Here is a 17,761-nt window from a genome sequence, read left to right as displayed (position 1 = left end):
CCTTTCTATTTCTGCATGTGGACCTCACCATCTTTAACTAGAAGCTCAATCCAGAAAAAGAAAATCTTTATTTTTCTTATTTGTCAAGAGAACCAGCTTTCTGCTAGTTGTGAAAACAAATTCTTTCCTGTGATTAATACCTGTCTCCTGTGCTAAAGACATCAATCTCTACATGGATCAGATCCTTACAAAGCTAAGCTCTCTTCTAAGAATAAAAAGGTTTTCTTTTTCTTTTCTTTCTTTTTTTTTTTTTTTCTGCTAACATCCCTCCTCACAATTGTCCTTGTTTAGCCCTATGATAGTTTTATGATGCGGTCCCAACATAACTCACAGTACTTCCCATTATTGTGTGCCACGAGCATTTACAGAGCCATTTTTGTGGTAGATACCAGCCTTTAGACATTCCACGTTTCCTGGTTAACTGGAGCCAATCACACAGTGTTCGGTACTGAACCTAAGTCTCTAATTTATACACAACGAAGGCATTGTAATGATAACGTAATGGAGAACAGTCCATTAGCAAAAATTGGCTATATAGCATGGACAAATTATTTTCTTTTCATGTTTCCATCAATATTAAGAGCCATTAATCATATTTCAAAAAAGAAAAAAACAACTGTGCCAATGCCAAACTGCCTTTAAACTTACACACTAAGAATATCTGCATGGGATACCTGGGCCAGCTCTGTTTTCCCTTACAGTAAGGAAACTTTTCCAATATGCTGAGAAGAACTGCATTTTTACCACCACAGATGAGTTCACAACTGGTCCAACTCCACTAATATTCTCTTTATAAAGTCAGAATATAGTAGTCTGGTTTTAACAAAAAAGAAATCAAGACTACATGCAATGTATTTTGAAGGAGGGAATATTCCTAGCAGCAGCTGGAAGGGAAGTGGAATTCATAAATGTCTCTTTCATCTTTATCAGGTTACTATTCAGTGCAGTTACATTTATTAATAACAACATCCCTTAAACCACATTGTGAAGATCCATTAGCAAGAAATGTTTTAAAATGTACAACAGGCTGTAACAGATGATTTATCGAAGGCTGAAACAATTAAATACTATAAGCAGAGTGGGCATTTTTATGGGCTGCTGAGCTTGCCAGAGTATCCTTACGACATATTCAGAAGTGGACTGTTTGTGTTGTGCAACTCAAACTTTTTCTTGAATTCAGTAATCTACACTTCCAAGAGGTAATGCAAACTAAGACCATTCTTTGACTTTTTCTTCATCTCACTTCCATACATACCTGCCCCTGGAAATGCTGACGGCCACTTCAAAGTTGTCCTCTGTGGCATTTGCTACACCGGGAGGTCCCAAAGTGCTGCTGTCTGCATCACGTACAGGGAGAGCTCCCCTGGGAGAGCGATCACTGCTTGCAGGGGAAATGCACTCTGACTGCTCTGTAACAAACCCTAACAAGAAGAACCCTTTAAGAGGTTGTTTAACTATCCCCATGAGAGTCAAACTTAGCAGGACTGACCTGGAGGCGATCACCGTATCGTTCTTTCTTTTCCAACACATCCTGCATTTGCCCTGGAAATTGACGTGTTCCCCTCCCATTTCCTTACTTAGGTTTTTAAAACCCACTGTTTAAGTGTCAGCCACCAGCGAGTAATCACTGTGAAAGTGCTAGATAGCGAGACTAAATTCAGATGAGGGATTTTGTCATTATCTTCATGGACAAAACTGCGAGCCTTGACTACTGTGCATATCCTGCAACACCCAAGGTTCATGCAGGTCCCAGGGGGGTCGTTACAGACTGCGCTGTCCTTCTCTCGGTCGCTTCCAGTTTGCAGCAGAGAACAATAATGGCACAGACAGCTCAGCGCTGCTGCCGCACTCGTTCCCCAGCCGTGACTATCAGTCACAGCCTCCCGCTGTATCAGGGTGAAGATTTTTGAAGACATTTTCTTTGTTGCTGAGCAAGGCAAAGCCTGAGTCAGGGATTACAAGGAGAGGCAAGGGGAATGGGTAGGAGATGCGATCGCAGCCAGGGAGAGAGTGAAACAGCGGTTCTGGGGGCTCGGTGCCACTGACTGGGCTGCACATGAAGCAGCTTTGGGCTGTATTAGGTTTTCACTTACTTGCTGGCAGATCTGCGTATGCTTGTTCTCCTTCCAGATTTGATCAGTCCCTAATTCTGAAAAAGATGCCCGACGCAGGGGTCATATGATTTCTGAGGCAGATATGCAGACTGCAGCCCAAATGCAGCCCAGTTCCCTCTGGAGTGAAAGACCCCTTCACACCTTTAAGCTGGACCTTTCACTCACCCCAGCAGAACAGGCAGACGGGTAACACAGACGAGCCGCGCTCTGGGTTCATTTGTCCCCACAGCATGTTCCACGCAGGAGGGCAAAGGGGTGGCAGAACAAATTAGCGGCAGAATGTATCTTCTGTAATTGCACACGAGCCAACTTGTTAGATTGATTAGTTTCTGTCCCAGCTGAGATTGTAGCTCCATGAATGCTTTTGACTGAGCACAACTAGAAAATGTGTAATTACATGGGCCAACGCACAGAGAGCTGCAGCTACAGGTGCCTGCTGCTTTGCTGCTGAAGTGCAGCGCACGGGGGGAGAAGAGGAACTTGGAAACAAAGTGTACATTCGCACCTCACCACATCCTCACTGCAGAGTTCACAGCTTTCAGGCTTGGGCAGCATGAAAGGCTAAAATTCCTCAGGAGCAATGACAGATTGTGTGGCATGAAACATCACACGCAGCATGTCAGTGCTGGAGATGGCGGGTTCAGCCCGTCCAGCCAGATGAAAGCGGTCCAGGCTAACGCTGGTGAGACAATACTTGGCATCTTGCAGGAACAATCATTCTTGGCTGTAATATTCCCCTCCTGGTTCATTTTCTGTTTTCTCTGTTGTTGACCTCCAGTGATGGAGGGAAGGGGTTGGACGTGGACGGTGCTCTGAGCAGGAGAGGGGCCTGTAGGAACGGGAACAGCTGTGGGGCTGGGAGGGAAATGGAGACAGGGCAATGAAACAGATACGCTTCCCCTTTGGGAGGATGGGCTGAGCCAGTCTGAGCAAAAAAAAAGAAAAGGGTAAAATGAAAGGGAGGAAACCAGAGAAGAGAAGATGGAACAAGGGAGATCACAGAGAACAACAGGAAGCAGTCCTAAGAGGACAGACATGAAGGCTAGGGCTTGTAGGGGAAAAGCAAACAGAAAGAAAAAAAAACTTCAGGGATATTTTGCAAAAGACAGAGAGAGAATTAAAAAAAAAAAAGTCTATAAAAGTGCCAGCTACCCAGCTGCTGTAAGTGAAACTCCAGTACACTTACGTCAACACCACACCACTGATCAGCACCAGGGGAGGAGGTTTGGGGTTGTTTTTTTAATTTCATGGAAAGGCTTTCAGCAATGCAGAACGTGAACGCCAGCCTCCACTGATGGTAAAGGATTTAGAGGTGCTTACAGCCTCACAAAAACAAGACCCAACTTGATAAAGCCCATGAGACGAGCTGCCACATCACAGCCCAGGAACAGCCAGCCTCTCACCATGTCTGACTTCCACCTTGAGACCAACAAGACTGGCACAGGCGGGGAGCTGGAGGGGGGCACACGGCCGCTTCTGCACGCGCGGCAGGGCTGCTGCCCCAGCTCTGTCTCCCCCACACCACAGCAGCCATCGCTTCCCATGCCCTGAGGAGCAGTGAGGGCCTCGACTTCCACAGCCAGGCTGGAAGAGGGGAAGAGGCATCCGCTTTGCTGGTTGAAGTGAAACGTGTGGCTTATTGGTATGGCTTGTTTAGTTTGGCTCCTAGTGCTCAGTCGGTGTTATTAGAGAAAGCAATAAAAATGCATTAAATACTAGGAACTACATTAAAACAACATGGAGCATGCAACACAACCCAAGACAAGCAAGGGGGCTGAGTATGGAGACTGCCCTTCCCTCCAGTCATCCTCTTCTGCGTGAATATCGTGGAGACAGTGTTACAGCGAAGTTTGGAGAGCTGGAGCTGGTGACTTGTTGCCTGCAGCACCAAGGAAGATTTCATCCCATGGCTTCTAGAAAGACTTTGAAATACTGCAGTCAGCTCCTATGCATCCCTGCTGACCTCCTTCCAGACTAAATCCATAAAGTTTCCATGTTTTTTGCCGAGACATAATTTTCTTTTGATCACATAGCAAAGGGTATATCCCCCCGCCATAGGGAGGGACTGTGAGATGTCAGAAATGAGATGTCTGTCACCTGCCCAGGCCGGTGCTCGCTGCTCTGTCCCAGCTTCTGTAGCTCCATCTGATTTCTTGGTTCCTTCTCTGGCCTTGAGAATGTACTCCAAGGGCTTTGGGATTGCTAATTTGCCCATTTTGTTAACTGATTTTAGTCACAGCTGGATCCTCACAGTTCTTCTGTACCGTGAAAACCACAACTGCATGTTACGCCTGGGCAAGTGGCGAGGTGATTATTGTAAAGCCTGGATTTTCTAAGGAAACGAAGCTTTACATGGAGTGCTGCGTGAGCCCAGTGTGTGTATAAAAGTAGCTCTTGAGCACGTCAGACAATTTCAAGGAGACAGGGAGAAGGATTTCTCAAAGCCCTGAAGTTCCCAGACAGGCACTGGAGATGACGGATGGAGGACACAGACACCATTAGTATCCCCTGTGGAGAACGCAGCAGCGCTGCTCCCTCTGCACCAGACAGCAGAGACGCCACAAGGGTAAACGCTGTTCATTAGACCCTCTGCTCATGAAATTACTCGTTCATAATCCTTTTCTCTGATCACCTTCTCTTGCGCTCGCTTCCCCTTTCCGCCTGGAGCTGCACCCTGTACAAGTTACACTCACCGCTTTCCACACTCAGCTGCCCATCGTCCCTGGGGCCGACCCCCTGGCGGTGAGGGTACCTGCGTCCCACTGCAAAATGGGCAACAGAGAAAAGAGCGAGGGGCTCAACGCGCAACGACAGGAGCTGCAGCGGGGTGACAGCTGCCCCCCGGCGCATCCATTATTCCTGTGCAGAGCAGCAGCTTTAAGAAAGTGGTGTAAATTACAGGAACTGGATCACTGGCTTAAACAATGTCAGCACGTCCCTTTGAGGGCATTCACCCCCCCACACCATGAAACGACAAGTTATTATTTAACAGCAGACCTCACACAGAGGAATGTTTTTCTGTATTCATGACCTCTAACAAGTATAGCAATTGTTTACTATACTCTGAGTGATCCAGAAGGAGCTATAATGTGATAATTATAGAGAAACCTTCCTAAAAATATATTTCTGATGCATCAGCAAAAACTCAGCAGGCCCCTCCAGCTGGCACTGAACGTACAAGTTAAGCCCAATTTGAGAATCAGATCGCGCACTACATTTTGTGCAGCTGTGCAAAGGCTGCAGCGAGGCACTCTGGAGCAGAAGCCTTGCAATGACAGAGGGAAGGGCCAGAAGCAGCAGAGAAGCAGACAGGGCCAGAACCACGGGTTCTTTTCTCCATGGGTAGTGACATCGGAAAACCTCAAGCCCATTTTCAAGATGGACAAACTGAGGCTTTGAAAATCAGAACGCCAACATTTTCTGATCTGCTCACCAACTCATTGGTGTCTGGTTTTAGAGGTCCAGTCCGAGGCCAGGCTGTGCCTGCTTCCCCAGAACTACCAAGCCTCTACATTTTTCACCAAGCAGTATGATTCATTGGATTCATTGGTATGTTTTTTTTTTTTTTTCCTACACACTACATTCATACACCCTCTCTTTACTCAGTGTTACCAATCCCTAGCTTACGCTCTTTGAAGAAACATCTACAAGGGCTTTAGCTGCTACTACCTTGTAGCAGAGCCACCAAAAAGCCAACCTTCTGCTGCCCTTCAGAGCCCCAGGGGTGACCTAACCCTGCCCAGGCGGTTGCAGCTAACCAGATTGTGATGGGGAAAGCCAGGGCACATGTGTTTGTTCTCTTCATCCAGCACTGTTGCAGACCAGCACTGCTCTTCTGAGGCTCTGGGGTACCTCAGTAGCACCTACACACTTCTGTGCCTCAGTCTCCTCACCTGCAAATGGGCCAGGATGACAAACCCTCAACCTAGGGCTGCTCAGGTTTGGAAACACACTTGGCATCTTATCTTGAAAGACGGCTTCTGTGGAAGCGCAAACAGTAATTTATTGCTTCAATTAAAAAAGTGTGTGTTTTACAATCCACAGCCTGTTTATACTTCTACTTCTTATAGATATCTCTCTAAAAAGAACTCAGCTCTGGTAGCTCCTGGATTTGGCACAGCTTGTCAAATAAGCAGGCTCACCAACCTTTCCACGACACACAGTGCTTCTGTGTAACTTTGCAAGCTGTGTTTGACTTGCCTGAACTTGAACAGTCACCACTGATTGATTGGCTTCTAAAAATATCCACCCTCCATGGTTCAAAGTCCAGAGAGCTCCTGTTGATTTAGATGGAGACCTTCTTGCTGGTGGGAGGCTCAGACAGACACCTGACACCCGGCGCTGCTGTCTCGGCTCTGCTCGCTGCCTCCTGCGTGAGGATGGTCCCGTGGGGAGCCCCTGACCGAGGCAGCCCCCGCGCTGAGCAGAGCCCTGCTGCACCATGTTCAGCAGCTCTTGGTGCCGCTGAGCAGCCCTACGGGTCCCTGCCCTTCCTGCAGCCCCAGTCCCAGACTGCGGCTATTGGTAATAAGTGGGATGAACTTGAGGTCCCTGCATGTATCCTGCCAGAGGGCTGAGCTCAGGGGCTGAGCACATGGCTATCGCTACAGCAGCCACCAGGAGAAAAGCCAGATTGCCATCTCCATTGGAGGCAACAGAGGCCTTGCTGACATATTCTGGCCATAAAGCACACTGCTGTGGCTCCTGCATCCCCTTATCTAGCCAGCTGGATAAATTGTAGTCTCTAGCACAATGCCATGGAGAGCTCCATTACCGGGCATAGGGCTGGGGTTTCCCCCTTTAGTGACCATGGTGTTTGCACCCCCCCCCCAGTTACCTGCACCCAGATCACTGCAGCTGAAGCTTCAAAATGCATTTCGGAAAGGGAAGGGGGTGCAGGGCTGGGGCAAGCCATGGTTCAGAGCACAGGAGCCCCAGCAGATGAAGCTTTCCACAGAAGGAAGCTGCAGAAAAGCAGAGCACGGACACCTGCAGTCTGGAGCAAAGCAGCATCTGCTCATTCCAGCGGAGATGCATCGATAGCAGCGTGCTGGGTGCTGGTGAGGAATGCGGCAGCACCAGGTCTGCAAAAGATGTAAAGCTGAGACAGCCTCTACGCAAGGCATCCCAGCACCGGCAGGTCTTGGGCCCCTCTGATCACTTACCTGCTGACATCAAAGCTAACAAAAGACAAAGCAGAGCACAGCCAAATATATACACTGGATGTTGCCATGCTACTGAATGCAGCTTAGCACGGCAGGACTTTTTATAAATGATGTATTATAGCTGAGCTAAAACCTAAATAATAAAGCCTGCTTGTGGATCTCTGGAAGATCACAGCTAGACAGTTGCCTACGGAATACCAGACTAGTGGAAGAAATTATTGGTATTCTAGGAGCATATGGGACTGGAGATGAGCACTGCAGCCAGACTGTGTTTTCACAGCATCACGTGCAATCCCTTTCATATATGGGTTATGCAACAGGACCCTGGCCCTGCTGTCCCAATGCAATGTTTGGCAGAACCAGGTTGCTCTGAGGCCCAGACCCCTCCTCCAGCGTAAATGTATTCCACAACAGTTTATATCATTCTGACGACCAACAATTTCCTTTCATTTATGTAATATTCTACCTTCCGTTGCATCTACAGAAGACAGTGCTCGCGCTTCAGCTCTGCTACGCCGAACGACCCACATTCTTGGTTATTCCTTGCAAGCATCACCTGTTGTTCCAGTCATCTTCCGAGTTCTTCCTGGGACTTATCCTTCCCAAAGACAGCTCATGGGAACTGACTGCGACTTTCCAGACAAAGGTTCAGCAGTTCCTTGTACAGTGGCAGGAGCACTTCCCCATCTTTACTGGAAATATCTTGCCTAATAAACCGTATGATCTCATTTGGCTTTTGTGTTTGGTTTTAAAAGGGGTATAAAGCAGGCTATCCAATATTTCACTTCATTTTATTTTAGTGTTTGTTATCTGGAAAAAAAGAGGGTAGTTAAACTGCCTTTTTAATTAAATTCCTTTAAATCTTTTAAAACAATAACGAAAGAAAGATAGCAAACAAAGTAAGACAGAAGAATTACCATGTGTATAACCAGAGGTATTTTTTTCCCGTAACACATTTATATATAAATCTCTTTTTCAAAAACTTGCAAAATTTCTCAGTTGCTCAGTCTGTCTCCTGGGTAACGTGACACCTCACAAGAGGAGCCTTGTGCCTCCGCTCTTTAGTGGGACATCAGTCTTGGGAACCCTATTGAAATTCTTGTCTAAATTAAAAGTATTCCTAATTTCTTGAAGGTGAGAAGAGCTAGCAGTACTGCATCCTTCTCTCTTTGCTTGTCTTCACTGTCACATAGCTTATTAAAACAAAAGGCTATGAGCACCAACAGCTTCATTAAAGCAGGGGGCTGAGCTATGGGCCCTTCAGGCACACAGTCTCTTTCTATAGATCTGTAAAAAGCACCTCAGAATTTACATGAGCTAGGAGGTAGTAAATAGGTTTAGGTTTCCTGTAAAAGGGTTCAAACCTCCAGTGTCAAATGTTTTGAGCTCCATAAACATTTAAAAAAAAAAAAAAAAAAGCTGGAAAACACTGGCTTAGCTAAAATAAGCTGGCAAAGGCCTTCCTTCCCCACGTCCTCTGCCATTGGCACAGCAGCTACAGGATGAGAGCTCACCACGTGTGCTGGATGTGGGTGAAAGTGTGTCTGTCCGAAGGCTCACATCCTGCAGTTTGATTGAATCCACAGCAAGGGTTTTGACCATAAGAAAAGCACTCAAGATGGCTCCTGATGACCTGATGACACCCAATACATCAGAGCAGCGGGAGCACTAGCCCCACGAGGTCAGGGCAGCTGGAAGCACCAACTGGACAACGCCTGTCACCATGAACATCTGCCACGGCTTCGGCTGGCGACAAGTAGCAGCCCCAGTGTGGCACAGCTCTGCAGAAGGGCTGTGCTGCAGGAACACCTCCAAGCTCGTTCCAAAACTACGCCTTTGGTGCTGGTGCTGTGCAAGCCCAGGGCACTCTTAATGCTGTTTCAGCCTGTACAATGTACAGATTTCAGAAGTGAGACCACTGGGTACTGAGGGACACTTCGCTGTCTGCCAAATGGCTCTTTAACATTGCCCGGTGCCTGCCTTTTAGTAAATTTTACTATATCTTCTCTTCAACTTGCCTAATTTATTTTTATTATTATTGTTGTTGTTTTACTCCTTTTTAAAAAAAAGGAGACAATGCTTCCTGTGTCTCCCTCCTCAGACAGCAGCACTCTCCCAGGGACCTCTCAAACACGAAGGCCAGAAGCCAATGCCAGGAACTGTAGGTTGCAGTTAGTCTAAAATTGGTGACTTGTCAATTTTAATAGTTTTAATTTCCCAACTGTCTACTTGGGTTGCACACATAAAACTTCTAAATAATATGCCTTCTCTCTCTCCCCACATAGAAAAACACTGTTTCCCTGTCCTTGCAGTATGTGACCCTTTGCTGCTCCCCCTTGCTTATCAAGTCAAGGAATTCATTCAGCAGCTCCACTCACTCACCCCCATTCACAGCCCTCTGAAGGCCTCACCAGCTCCTTGCTCTGTTTAGAAAGATTTATACTTGCATGCCCTTTCATATCCTTCCTCTTTAGGCTTTGATTTACCATTCTGGCTTCCTTATCACTCCATAGCGCTTCCTACATGTTTGTCTTTATAGCTTCTCGCTTTCCCTGTTTGAAATCACCAATGAGTTGTGTTTCCTTAAAGGCAGTGGGAAAAATCCACCTGGCAAAGTGGCCTTTGCAAGGACCTGTGCAAACCCGAGCTCCAGGGGAACGTAAATGCCATTTTGCTTCTGATGCTGGCCCTAAGCACAGGAAGGACTTTCAACCCGTATCAAACTTCCTTTCGCAGTTCTCAGACCCTTGCCTGCTTTTACATTTCCTGTGCATTCATTAAAGGACAGCCCTGTGCCCTCCACCAGCCATGAGGAAATATGACCTTTTTCACCTACTTTTTTAGTCCCACCCTCCACAAAGAGCCACTCCAACCCAGCGCCGCCTTCTCTAGCAGGCAGTGCCACAGCTGCAAAATTTTGTCCTTCATTTTTCCTGTTCTCAGGTTTGTGACCAACTGGCTCCATAATTTGTGTTATCCTATTAAAGAAATGGGACTAATGGGAAAATACAAGGTCATGCTGGAAAGGGCTCTGGCTGGGGTGACCACCACCCTGTGGACCTCCTTTGGGGTCTCTTCGAGGCACAGATGTGCTGACCTGGAGCAAAACGACGGATCAAAGAAAGCGGCAGAGCCCTCTCCGCTCGGCTGCTTGGTGGATGGACCTGAGGTTTGTGTTCCTGATCTTTTAACTCAGTCTTTGAAGTTACTTTCACATTTGTTCTCCTACTTCTAAATATTCCCCTCTGCAGAGATTAAAGCTGGTAGTAAAATATCCCACAAATGTTTACGATCACAATTACACCTGTTCCTAGAAGGATTTCACAGTCGATTGAGTCTCATTATTCTTTTCATATTGGCCTTTCCTGCCCTGGTATCCAGATTTCCCAGCCACGTGAACCAAGTGAAAGCCTTGTAGGTTATGATTTCAGAGTATTCTTTAAAGCATTTTAAACTAAAATCCTCCCCAAATATAGTCATGCAAGTCAGGCAGGTAATGGAATGGCTTTAGCTGGATGAACTGAAAAAAGAAAAAAAAAAAGAAGGGGGGTGGGGGGCGGAAGAAATGTTTTCTATAAAGATTGCCTCTGTAAAGGACAGGGGTATGCATGACCAAGAAGTCAGTCCAGATGCTATAAACGCTGCAGAAGCCCAGATTAGATCAATTCTACCCAAATTAAGGCATTCCTACTTTAGATCACACAACTTGGATCCCTTGAGGGGAAATTTCAGTTACCAGCGTGAGCTAATACTGATCTGGGTATGACCAGTACTCAAGCATGCAAGATGCTGGGCAGAAAATCAGGGAAAAAAATTAAGCTTTCTTTGGCATTGATTCAGTCTGAATTTCCCAATAGAAAAACAAAAGATCGGCACTTATGGGTGAAATTCCCCCACAACACAATGAGGCTTGCCTATTAAATAGGAGTTAAGGCATGCATGGTCAGGCTGTTAGGAAGCAGACTCTAAAAAGTCTAGCTGGAAGCAGGAATAGGAAATAGAACCCTACGCCTTCACAGAAGGCTGTTGAGAGTCCCCTTCTCCCATCAAAATCGCCTGGAAACCCCAGGTGCTGTAAGGAAAGGAAAGACTCGATTTGTAAAATATTCCTGGACAGTGCTCAGCTTTACGTAAGATAACTGCCTATCGGCTTTCAGCCCTTTTCTCCTGTAAGCTACTTCAGCTGTTAGTGCCAAGCAGCAGTAGAACTACGGTCATGTTCGCTCAGAAATCATCTCAAAATGCCTTCGTGCAAAGGGAGATAGCTTCATATTCTGCACTTCTTAAGATTTCACATGGCAGCATCTTTCACATTTCCAGCATAGAACAATTTTCCCAATAGGAAAATTGTCAAGTCCTACAGTAATGGCTAATCTAATCTAAAATTTATATTCACGGGGACTGCCCCCACCTTTGGATGCCCATGAAATAAATTAGGCTGATAAAAGCTTACATGGTCGAACTGTGTGAACACACTAACAGAAAGCAATTGCACTAAAACTCCAACATTCATTATGCTTTGCCACAGAGACTGGGATACCACAATTATATTCTCCTCTGGTTAAAAGGCAAATATTGCTTATCTCTTCCATCATGATACAGAAACTTTCAGCAAAATGTTCAATAGTTACAGCTCTGTCCTAAAAGTCTAATTGCACAATGCAGTAAAAATAGATACAACACTAGCACTTAAAAAAAAATGCAATGCAATGTCAAGCAACACTGCCAAAAATCCACAAAGGCAGGCCTTGATCCTGCAAAGCCTCACATCTAGTCATTCGGCTTTTTCACACATTTGGAATAGCTTTTCTAAAATCAGTGAAACTATCCAGAAAACAGGCGAGGGCCTTTGGCAGGACCAAGGGACTCCTTTACCTGCTCTACCGGTGGAAAATTAGATCTGCTCCCTCCTATATAACCTGTTTCAAATGATATTGAATTACCTACGAGTTACTAAAATTAGACTAACAAATAAATTGCTTTGTAGCTGAACTGATAAAATGTGACTGTTTACATATGATTTAGTACCAGAACTGAGATTAAAGACTACTTCAAACACCGCCTTTGCCCAATATGTCATATAAAATTCTGTTTGGTTTCAGCAGAGCTGAGAATGACTTTAACAACCTTGTTAATTACAGATTAGGAATGGAAAAACTCCTATTTGGCATCAGGTGTGCCATTAGTAACAAGTGGGATGCAGGCGAGCTGCAGAAGTGCCCTCACTCCAACGCCAAGGAGCAGGCTCGGAGCGCTGGAGCTGAGCTGTGGCCAGAAGGCGGCAGCGGGCGCAGCCGGACGGGGGGCACTGGTGCCCCACACACCCCAAGCGTCTGCCTCATGGTCCCTTCCCATCTTGTTTGTGTTCAGTTCCTCTAAGTCTCTACTGGCTCCATTGGAAAAGCTTGCAGATAGCCCTGGGAATCCAGCATTGCCTAAGTAAGTGTCCTCGAGCCCTAATAAAGTCCATTCCCTTTTGAAAGGTTTCTGCCCTTGATGAAACAAGGCACGAGGCTGACATTCCTCGGCCCACTTTTCCCTCAGCAGGGGCACAGTGTGTGTTTCTTTAAATGCACAGTTCAGTCCTCATCCACCTCTGGGCTATGCTCAGCACCTGGGAGGCGCAGGTGGAGGCCGAGCAGAGCGGAGGTCCTGTGCTGGCAGCTCCCTGCCACCTCCTGCTCTCCAGCCCCCAGACACCTGCCCCCTACTCCCCAAGGCTGGGCTCAGCACCAGGCACCTGGCACTGCTCACATCCACCATCTGCCAGGGCCTCACCCGGACATTTCTGCACTTTCTGCCCCACCTCCCTCCAGGGAACTCCTCTGCTGTGCTCCCCAGAGCTGGTACGGCCTCTCACCACCTTCCAGCTCTCCTTCCCCAAAATACTCTTCTGCTGGGATGGGAAATCAGCTGTTCTTGGCTTATACTGTGCCTTGTTCACGAGACACTATCACTGAACCTGATGTGTTGTAGAAGTGTGCTTGAGTAGGAAGATCTGACACTGGTCCAGGCCTGCAGGACCTGAGCTATCAGTTTAAGCCCTGCAGGGTCCTTTGCACTCACCTGATGCAGACTGCCAGCACCGCAGGCTCTCCCAGCCCCACCAAACTGCACGGGGCAGAACAGAAAATCAGTTCCATGTTAAATGTACCTAGCAATCATTTTTAAGCATTTTAACTCCTAAAGGCTTAATCAAAGCAACACTCCTCATCTTCACCTCCCACGCAAGCCCAAGGTCCCCCAAAATGGATAAGAGAGACTTTGCACAACAGAGCAGTCCAATTACAGCAGACACCCCATGGGTAAGCACTGGGCAATGACAAGCTTTCCCACCAATAATCCTCCAGAGTACCCTTGCAAGTCCACCTTTCACTTTATTATCCTTGCTCTGCAAAAACAAGGGCTACCTGGGAGACATCTGGTACATTAGGGTGGTGCCCAAGCATCCACTTGGCACTGGCAGCCATAACCCATTTCCAGCGTGCACACAACAGACACCAGCACAGCTAACCTAACCTAACCACTTCCACACAAACTATCTCCCAGTTGTAGTAGGAAAGGCAGAAAATATAGGGAGGATGGGTGCTTCTTTCCCTTTGATCTTTTTAGAAAATGTTTGCCATAAATCTCTTAAAGGTAAAAAGAAGAAAAGACCTGGAATCCTCCCTTCTGCTATGCAAAAGATAAGCTGTGATTCAGCATGAAAGTCCTCCTGAATTTTGCCTGGTTCCCATTACCACAGTGCCCAAATATCCCGTTGTGAAACAAAGTCCCCCCCAGTGAGGTGCAGTGCCAATGCACAAGAAACATCAGGGGGTTTACAAAAGAGAAGAGCAATCCTGGCGCCTGGTATTCTGAAAACGTTGTGTAGCCAACCTTTGAAAAGCAATTCTGAAATCTCTCTCACCAAAACAGAGGCTCTTAAAATCACTTTTCCTATTTAATCATGCTGGTCCCATCTCTGCCCTGACACTTTTGCACTGGAATTCAAGTTTATGGTCTATACTCTATCACCTTTAGTTGCTGCAATTTAATGCATGCTTAAGACCCACACAACTGCAGAGCATGCACAGAGTTCTCTTCCTGCATAGACTACATGTGTTGTACACTGGTTGTTCTTTAGTGTATATTCCATGCTATTAATGTCTTGTGTTTCTATAGCAGCTCCTGAGTGAAGAGCTCAACACACTTTAGAAATGTAAATGAAGCTGAAGCACACCACCGAGGCTGGCAGAACCCCCTGTTCTTTACCTACTTTGACAACTTTGAGTTGCCATTTAACTACCAGGTGGTGCCTTTCTGCTCTTGCATGAAGCCCGTGTTCTTCCACAAAAGGCTGCCAAGCGGTGCAGGACCAGACTAGTTCATCCCTGCAGTTCCTCTGGCAGGCGCTGGGTAAGTGACTGTGAGGTCTGTAGCCTTTCGTAGCACAGACCCAGGGCCTGAATGTACCAATTTCCATAGGAAGCTCTGGAAAGGGGCAGAGCTGAAAAATCCACTGCTGTGCTGCCAGTCCTGATGCAGCCTTTCTTCTCCTGCAAGCCCAGAGCATTTCAGTGACAGATGTCTTCCTTTTCCTTCACCGTGGGCTTTACCATCATGCTACCGTCACTACCAGAAAAGCAGGAAATTCTGCTGAAGGTGCCCTGAACCAGTAAGAGGCTGGGAGACAGGACTGAATGTGCTGACAGTGGTATTTTCTTTGCGAAGAGCTGCCTGTTCAGATTTTCTTGGATACTTTTTTCTCCTACAAGTTCTGCCTGGCAGAAGTAGAGGGCTCTATACATCTGTCCAGGATTCCTGGATGTCCAGCAGCCGGCCTGGGAGCAGCAATTGTTGGACTTCGGGAAATCCTCAATTTGCCACATAAACAGGGATGGACTCTAGAACACACGTGTGACCCTGGGAGATTGGAGCCAGCTCTGTGCTTCTACAATAATTATCGTGTGTGTGCAGACCAACTGCACAGCACACAGACACTGGATGCTTCCTGGAAATGCCACACTCACTACACCAATAAACAGATTTCTGCAAGACTAATTACCTCAACTTGACTTTTAACAGGTCTTCTTGTGCCTCAGTGTATCAGTGGGATACTGTCATAAATCTGCAACGTTCAGCAAAAGCCTAGGAAAGATATCGTTTCAGCTGAATTAAAAAGGTCAACCAAGAGCAGCACAGTAACACAATCAACTCCATCACACGAGGTACTTGTCAGACCTCGTTCCTGTGTGCTGTTCTCAGATCTCTCTCTTTGGATTCTGAATGGGCCATCGTGCTTCTGAAGATGCCCACGAACAGAGACATATGTTCAGCCTTACTTAAAACTGAAGACTCCTTGTGTTATGCAAGCAACTGAGCTTTGCTGAGTGTTATCTTTTGATTGACTCCTCCACGATTCCCCTCCCAATGTATTTATCTGAGGCCAATGACAGCCAGCAAATACTTACTAGAACTCCAGTCTTTGGCAGCTCATTCTGGCAGTACGTGTTTTCAGGCAGTTTGAGAAGTGGGTGTCACTTACATTAGCTCACTCTAAAATCTTGACTCACTCTTCATGCATATAATCCCTCCTGCAAATTCTAGGCCATGGATTTTAATAGAGTTTCCAAAGTAGGTGTGAGGGCCGCTGGCTGTGCTAATTTAGTTCCTATTGATTTATCTTGTCTCCTTTCACGGCAGCAAATTGTAAATGCTTCCTTTGCTCCTCTCAGTGTTTGCTCCCTGCGTGACAAGTCTCTAGCATTGATGGAATGTGTTAGTGAAAAGCGCCTTGATGTCTGTTTTCAATATCACTGAGACAGAGCCATCAACTAGTGATATTCCTGCTCTGGGAGAGCTGCATCATTCAACCTCTACCTACTTAACTTGGAGAGGAAAGCTGGGCCATATGACGTGAAAGCTCCATAGTAAAAGACACAAACCAATCTTCACAAGAGATTAAATAAACCTGTCTTTAGGATTAGATGCAAAAGTAATCTACTCACCCATTACAACCTTTTACATCTCCCATGGCAGATGCTAAACCAGTTGCAAACATGAATTTCTTTCTTTGAAGTCAAAATCAGTTGTTGCTGGCTTGTTTTGGTCAGCAGCAGAATGCACCCTCCAGCGAGACTCCTGCTGCATGCCTTAGTTCTTTATGGATTCTACTTTAAAGTTTAAAATCAAATTTTACCTCCAGTCAGATGTGGCTAAAAACTCTATTAGCTCTTGTTTTGTCTCTAGTTGAGCCCCTATTTCTGTAACTGGAACAGACATTTTCTTTTGAACTAGATTCAGTTTTAGAGGGGTAAAAGGAAATCCTGATGCTCAGCTTCACCCTCTCCCACAACGTTCCTCCGAGGCTTTGATCAAGACCAACCACATAACATCCCTGCTTGGCTAGGGGCTAGTACTTGTATAGTTATTTCCTGCAGACCCTTTGTGGCAGCTGGAGGCAACTCTGGCACTGTGCAGAAAGGAAGAAGCGGTACTCAGGAAAGCATGTGCTGCACTGTGTTCAGCAGCCAAGGCGTCCATGCACAAGCTGAGGACTTCACATGAGGACCATGTAGCCCTTCCACTGATCTGAGTGACACAGCTCGACTGACAGGAATACATGGCCAGAAGGTGGGAGGAAGATGGAAGAACAGGATCTCCCTCTTTCAGCAGCAGCAAACAATAATGCGGCTCAAACCACATCAAGAAATCATGCTTGAATTCCTGTTCTCAGGAGTCATTTAGGCACTAACCTCCAAAGGTGCTTAGAGGAGCAGAGGAAACCTGGTTTGTAACTTGCTCTCAGCAGTGGGGCAAAGAAGTGGAAGTCTGTGGTATATCGCTGTGATCCAGGAAGACTGACACTTCGTAAGTGTGAGTAAAGGCATCACAGTCTAGCCTTTAATATGCATGTTTAGCTAGGTCTTGATCCAGTCATGTGTTCCCTGTTTCACACGAGAAAGGCCTGTGTTCCAGTTGCTTTTAGTCCTCACTCACGATTTGGGTACTAATCACATACCTTTTGCAAATGCAGCACGAAACTTTCCCTTTAGGGAGAGGAACATTTAGATGGAGCCTATAAAGATTATACATTTTCTCTTTAGTTACAACTATGCATTACACTGTTGTTGTTTTTTAATGACCAGAACAAGCAATTTAATCTTTAAAATTACACATTGGAAAAAAAAAAAAAAAAGTTATAGATGCCTTTTGCAGCATGCCTCCCCTGCCTCCTTCACCGGGAATCCTAGCATTTGCCTTTGAAACAGAGATATGCTGGGACTGGCATTTGCCAGACTCAGATCCACAAACTTCTGGTTGTGACAGTTCCTGAATTACAGACCTGATGTCTGCAAATGACTGGGTTTCAAAGTGAAGGCAGTCATCATTTCAAAGGCTGAGAAATACATATATCATAAATCAGCATATGTGGATTTTATGTATAAAGATCTAATTAAATTTTGTTCTGTAATTTCTATATGCAGTATACACACACAG

At 46.2% G+C, this 17,761-nt stretch overlaps 2 protein-coding genes across 2 annotated transcripts in view; both read right to left on the bottom strand.

The window, feature by feature from the left end:
* Window positions 1-17,761, bottom strand: part of COPRS (coordinator of PRMT5 and differentiation stimulator) — a 175,753-nt gene that overhangs the window by 21,005 nt on the left and 136,987 nt on the right. The gene's annotated exons all lie outside the window — the stretch shown is intronic.
* Window positions 232-17,761, bottom strand: part of LOC308180122 (uncharacterized protein) — a gene marked incomplete at its 5' end in the record, with an annotated part of 41,719 nt that continues 24,189 nt past the window's right edge. Inside the window, one exon of the mRNA XM_080561285.1 lies at window positions 232-3,039. Within this exon, the coding sequence (XP_080417411.1) occupies window positions 2,829-3,039 (211 nt within the window). The 3' untranslated portion in view covers window positions 232-2,828. The remainder of the gene's footprint in view (window positions 3,040-17,761) is intronic.

The sequence above is a fragment of the Anser brachyrhynchus genome, assembly GCF_964034855.1.
Source record: "Anser brachyrhynchus genome assembly, chromosome: 18".
Taxonomy (NCBI): Eukaryota; Metazoa; Chordata; class Aves; order Anseriformes; family Anatidae; genus Anser; species Anser brachyrhynchus.
The sequence above is the reverse complement of the archived record's forward strand: the minus strand, read 5'-3'. Positions and strand labels throughout refer to the sequence as shown.